Genomic DNA, 6280 nt, shown 5'->3' with positions numbered 1-6280 from the left:
TTCCAGGGGGTGGGGGTGGGGGGTGAGGACCTGGAGCACAGGGACAGCTCTGCAGCCGCCAGACCTAAACCCCGGGCCCTGTCTTCCCCTTAATTTATAGCTCCGGGGCACCTGGCTGGCTGTCAGTCGAGCATGCCACTCTTAATCTCAGGGTCTTGAGTTCAAGCCCCACATTGGGCGTGGAGTCTACTTAAAAAAAGTTACAGCTCAAGAAGTGAGTCTGGAGAGGTCTATGCACCCGAGTGTGGCAAGCTGGTACCAGGACCTTCTCTGGGACCCTGGCTCCTTTTCAGGTTATAAAAATATTCACTATTATATTTATCAAATAATAGGAATAGTACAGAAAAACAAACATTAAAAAAATCTACCGTCTTCGTAAAAAAAAAAAAAGTTAGAAAAAATGTAAAGAAAACAACCCCTCCAATTCTTCCACCCGAGAACGCCTCTCGGAACTCAAATTTTCTGTCTTCAAATTCCACTGTGTACCCCCCTTGCCTCCCAGGCTGCTCCCGATTTGCTCCAGCCGCGTCCCCGCCCAGCTGCCTGGGGAAAGTCGCCGAACCGGACCNGGGCGCCTACAGCCCCGGCGCGCGGCCCCCAGCGGGAGTTGGGGCTTGGGGGGCGGCGGGGGTGGGGCGCAGGGGAGAGCCGGGGTGCGCACCTGGGCCCCCCTGGCCATGGCGGCGAAGGTGGACCTGAGCACCTCCACCGACTGGAAGGAGGCAAAATGTAAGTGAAGCAGGAGGGGGGCGCGAGGGGCGAGGGCGGCCCCACGTGGGCCCTGGACAGCACCCCGCCGGCAGCCCCTTCCACCCGGGGGACCCGGGGAAGTTAAGGCCTCGAATGCCCTAGTACGGACCCCTCCACTCACAGCCACGCCCCCCGCGCGCCCGGCCCCACAAACCACTTCGCTCCCTCCAAGGTCCGGGCCCCCTGTGTGGGGGGTAGTGTGAGGAGGCCGACCTGTCCCCGCCCTCATGGGTCCCAGGGATCATCCAGGACCTACCACCTGACTCCGTCGTGCAGGAGGGAAACTGAGCTGATAAGCCCAAGGTCACTGGGAGTTGGTGGCAGAGCTGACATTCGGCTCCCGAATTCCCCATGCTTTGTGCAGCGTGGCTACTCAAGTGGTGGCATTTTAGGCAGAGTGACAGGAAATGGGCTGAGGGGACAGCTCTGGGTCTGGGGTCCCACCTGGTAGGATCAGATGGCCCCCACAGAGTGGCCTGCCCGGGGACGGGGCCATCTGATTCAACCTCCAGCCCACCCCTACCCTGAAGGCCTGCCTCTCTGGGCATGTGATCTAGTGCCCTTTCGCCCTCATCCGTGGCTTCTGGCCACTTGTGAACAGTTTCTGCCCCCTTCCTGGGGGACAGAGGGCTGAGGGGCTGGGGGGGCGGGCACAGAGCACAGATGGGGCATTATGTCTGTGAACAGTGACACCGCTCTGGGACAGGTCATGAGCCCCGGGGCGGGACTCTGGGCCCCCACACAGAACAGCCAAGGGAGGGCACCCGGCCTGCAGAGCCCCAAATAGTCCGGCCACCTGCGGCCAGCTGTCCCTGCCCTTCAGAGCCTGCTCCCGTAGCCATTTCTGGCCGGATCCCCTTTCTAAAGCACAGGGGAGGCGGCTCGTTGGCTGGGCCCCTGCGGTGGAGTGGGTAGCGGGCCTGGGGCTGGCCGTGGATGGAGGTAAAGGGAAGGCGCCCTCCCAGAATTAAGGTCAAGTTCAAGATGACTTCCCCGCTGTCGTGAATAGTGCTCCTTCACCAGGATCCTAAAGCTCGGGCAGAACCCTTGACGTTGCTCCATGCACACAGAGTGGCTCAGCCCTGGTCCTAGAACACTGGTTAGGGCGGGGGGCTGGGGGGCTGGCAGAGACTCCTGGCACCCGACTGTCCCCACGGAAGCCCACTTCCCCNGGGGGGGGGGGGGGGGGGCAAGGGGCCCTGCCACCTGCTCCTGGGCCTGCTACTATTTCTAGGATCCAGCTCCCTGCCCCCTCCCGTTCCCTGGTGCCCCTGAAAACTTCCAGACCTTGCGAAGCTGATGGGCCAGGGATTCCCAGGTTACTGTGGTGCTCTACTTGGAGCTGGGATTTTCATTCATTCATCCTTTTTTTTTTTTAAGCATAGTTATTTATTTTTAAGTAATCTGCATACCCAACGTGGGGCTTGAACTGACCACCCTGAGATCGAGCGTCACATGCTCTTCCAACTGAGCCAGCCAGGTGCGCCTCTTTCGCCCGTTATTGATCCTTCAATGTGGCCGGCACTGCTCTGGGAGTCAGTCATGAGTGAGCTTGCGAGGTCCCTGCCTTCATGAAGCTGCTTCTTATTCCTCTTCTTTTTTTTTTAAATTTGTTTATTTCTAGGAGAGAGAGAGAGAGAGAGAGACAGCGTGAGCAGGGGAGAATCAGAGAGAGAGAGGGAGTCACAGACTGAAACAGGCTCCAGGCTCTGAGCTGGCAGTCAGCACAGAGCCCGACGCGGGGCTCGAACCCACGAACCGCGAGATCATGACCCAAGCGAAAGTCGGACGCTTAACCGACTAAGCCACCCAGGCGCCCCATCACGAAGCTTCTTCTTTAGGAGAAGGAAACAGTTGAAAATGTGGTCACGCGGATGGGGCAGTGCCAGGCAGAAATCATGGCGGATGGGACCGCCCGAGCTCCAGTGTCCAGGCAGGGGGCAGTGTGGGGGGGCGGCCTCAGCCCAGGAGCCTTGGCCTTGGGTGTGAAGACCCCCGCAGGCATGCTGGGGGTGATCAGTGTGTTTTAGTGATCTATTAGTGATCTGTTATTTAGTGATCTATCTCTTTAGTGATCTATTATCCCAAAATTCAGTAGCTTAAAACAGCAGACGTTTATTACCTCCAGTCTCTGATGGCCAGGAAGCCTCAGGGGTAGCTGAGTGGGGTGGTTCTGTGTGGAGGTTTCCAGGAGCCCCAATGGGACTTGGTTACGGGTCACCCCCACCCCCCCCAGGAGCTGGCTCACTCACACCAGGTGGCTGTTGGTTGAAGGCCTCAGTTCTTCACCGCGGGGAGTCTCTCACCACATGGCAACCGGTTTCCCCCCAGAGCACGCAACCCCCCAAGAGGGGGAGCGTGAGGAAACCAAGCCAGAAGCCACAGTCCCTTTTTGTGACCTAGTTTGCAAAGTCGCACGCCGTCTCTTCTGTTTTATTCTGGGGCTTAGAATGGAGTCATGGAGTCTGGCCCACATTCAAGGAGAGGGAAGTGAGTCTCTCCCTTTGGAAGGGATGAGGATCAAAGAATTTGAGGCATATTTTTAAAACAGTTTTTAATGTTTTTATTTCTGAGAGAGAGAGAGAGAGAGACAGCGTGAGCAGGGGAGGGGCAGAGAGAGAGGGAGACACAGAATCTGAATCAGGCTCCAGGCTCTGAGCTGTCAGCACAGAGCCCAACGCGAGGCTCAAACCCACAAATCATGAGATCATGACCTGAGCCAAAGTCGGACGCTTAACGGACTGAGCCACCGAGGCGCCCCTGAGGCATATTTTTAAAGCCACCACCCTGGGGAGCCGCTTCGCTGGAGCTGGCCTCTGATTGGGGTCCAAGCCTTGGTCCTGGAAGGCCTTCCCCCCCTCCCTCGACCTTTTATTCATACTGTTTGGCTTACACCTTGAGCTGAGGTATGGTGTACCATGAAACACATGAAGCGTACAGACCTTACCCGTACGGTCAGTATACTCTTGCATAAACATCTGGTTTGTGGTCAGTAGGTTGCCATCCCCCCCAGAAGGTTCCTTTGAGCCCCTTTCCAATCAGTACCTCTTCAGCTTCTCAAACTTCACATGAACAGAGGCATATGGTGTGCCCGGCTCATGTACAGTTGTGTGGTTCATGCACATTACTGAGTGCATCAACAGTTTGGCCTTTTTATCGCTCTGTAGGATTCCACAGTGTGGGCGTATCACGTTTTGTGTACCCATTCTGTTGGTGGGCGTTTCGTCTTCCAGTTTGGCGCTGTTGGGAGTGACGCTGCTCTGATTATTCCTGTACGTGTCTTTGATGGACATACGCTCTCGGCGATATATGGACATAGGCCTCCAGAGGCCTGTCTGTGCCTGAGATGAGCCTCTCTTGAAGACTGCCGCACACTAACCAGACTCACAAGAGCCTGATGTACGTCAGAAGGTTGATGCGCTGCTCTCGGGGTCGGGGGAGGAATATGATAACGCTGGGTCTAGAAGCTCGTGTGTGCCTGCGCAGGGCCTCCTCTTCCCGTGGAAAAGCCACGTGAGAGCCAAAGCAAAGCCTAAGTTACTCAGCAGCATGTGCTCTCAGCTGGGGAGCTGGGTGAACGATCGAGGAAGCTGATCGCACAGCCCTGGGCAGGCTGGGCAAGCTTCCCTGCAAGGGGTGGACCTACCCACCGAGGAGCCCCTTCCTTGGGTGGTCGCTCGCTGTAACAGTGTTACAGTCTTTTGTGCTGGGTGCTGCCCTGGGCCCTGGGTTCAGGATGCCTCAGCTGCCGGGCCCCGTGAGTCCTCTGGGCCCATGGCCAGATTCTGCCTCCCTCTAGGTATTCCCTTCCTCCCTCTTAAGCTGGCCGGCCACTTCTGTAGACCCATTCTCCCTCTAGGTAAGTAAATACCACCAGACGGGATACCACCTGGCTAGGAGACAGTCTTTTGGGGGAGATCTCCATTGTATCTGGTTTTCCTGGCCAGAGGGTAATTTCTCTAATTGAGTTCCCTGTTATGGGGGGGGGCTTCATAATCTCCCCCCACCCCCCATAGTGTCTTTTTATCAGAAGATCGTGGAAACAGTTGTACTGTAAAGGCAGGTGGGCATGAGGGGATTTAAGGTTGAGCCCTGGGCACATCTAGGGGCTGTGCCCCCGCAGGGTGGAGCCCAGCTTTCAGGAGGAGGGCCACAGATCCTCCTTCCCAACGGCAGTGGGGGCAGAGCTAACTGCTAAAAAGAGGGTGGGCATTGGTGTCATCAGACACGGGCAGGGCCCAGCACCACTACCTCCACGCTCCCCGTGCCTCGATTTTGTCATCTGTGAAATGGGGCCAACGGCACCTGATTCGTGGGTCATGCTGGGATTGCATCAGAAACCATTTTGTATATGGTGGTGGCCCCCATGGTGTACAAAGGGTCCCCAGCGGCCCCCCCTTTCTTGCCACCCCTCAGGCCCATCTCCCCTCTCCTCTCTGTTTTGGCCACGGCGACACTGGGCTTGTGGAAACTTGTCTCCCTCACGGTCTCTGGTGCTGGCGCCCTGACCTGCGTGTCCTGAGTCGCGTTTCCCATCCCGGGCGCCACACGCTAGTAAGGTCCAGCCTCATTTTGCACTGGGCAGGGGTCAAGGGCACAGTTCAACCCCCGCCCCCCCGTGGAGTTTCCCACAGAGTGGATGGTTTCTCTGATTTGATGAGTGAACCAGGGAAATCCGCAGGCCCGCCCGGGAAGTGGGCAGGGGTGGGGGGTGGGGGTGTTCTCCCACCTGCCTTCTGGGAAAGCAGCCTCGGCACATCCCAGCACGGCTGAAGGCAGGCACGGGGGCCTAGGGAGAGCAGGACACCTCCGATGTGCCTCCTGCCCTGTCTCCCCATTGCCGGTGCCACGGGTTTTGATGAGACCCTGCTCTTGGGGGACATTGAGCCTGGGTGATTAATGCCCCTGCCACCGTGTTCCCAGAGCCCTGCTGTTATCAGCCCCGTCCACCCGGCCTTCTCCAGGCGAGGGCCCCCCCGTGCGCCAGCCAGCGGCCCCCCCCCTTTCTGAACACTGGCTGGCAAAGTGCCATAAGGACACTTCTTAAAACACATCATTGGATTCCCGTTCGCCCGCCGCGCTTTATGGTCCTGGCGCAGACTTCTTCCTCTAGCGCGGCTTTCGTGCCCGGGAGCCGTCAAAAGCTGCGTCCGGGGTCAGGCCTCCCCATCAAACTTTACTGCAGACATCTTTTTACAACACCTGTCTCACTGAGCTGTGAAGTACTCTCGCTTCGCCAAAAAAGAAGGCAAACGAAAACGCGTGGTATATATCTTCTGTAAGAAAAATAAAGCTCGCTCGTGCCTTACATCTGCATCTGTCCTTCTGGCAAAAGAAGGTGGAAGATGTTATAAATTCGTGGGGCTTATCTGACGGCGGAAGCTGAGGCAGGGAGGGTGACCCTTGGTCCCTTGGGGCCCGCAGGGGAGTCACACTTGGCTTCTGCTTCCCCATAAATCAGAGACCAGCGTGGTGTATAGTTGTTCGGGGGTCAGTGAGGCCACAGCCTCGCTCTGGAGGGCAGGACGCG

General features: G+C 57.5%; 1 protein-coding gene across 1 annotated transcript in view; it reads left to right on the top strand.

Annotated features, from left to right (window-relative positions):
- Positions 1-572: 572 nt before the first annotated feature.
- MACROD1 (mono-ADP ribosylhydrolase 1) overlaps positions 573-6280 on the top strand; it is a 142734-nt gene continuing 137026 nt past the window's right edge. Inside the window, exon 1 of the mRNA XM_077759580.1 lies at positions 573-729. Coding sequence (XP_077615706.1) covers positions 678-729 — 52 coding nt within the window. The 5' untranslated portion in view covers positions 573-677. The remainder of the gene's footprint in view (positions 730-6280) is intronic.

The sequence above is a fragment of the Crocuta crocuta genome, unplaced genomic scaffold (assembly GCF_008692635.1).
Source record: "Crocuta crocuta isolate KB4526 unplaced genomic scaffold, BGI_CrCroc_1.0 scaffold53, whole genome shotgun sequence".
Lineage (NCBI taxonomy): Eukaryota > Metazoa > Chordata > Mammalia > Carnivora > Hyaenidae > Crocuta > Crocuta crocuta.
This window is presented reverse-complemented; position numbering and strand designations above follow the sequence as displayed.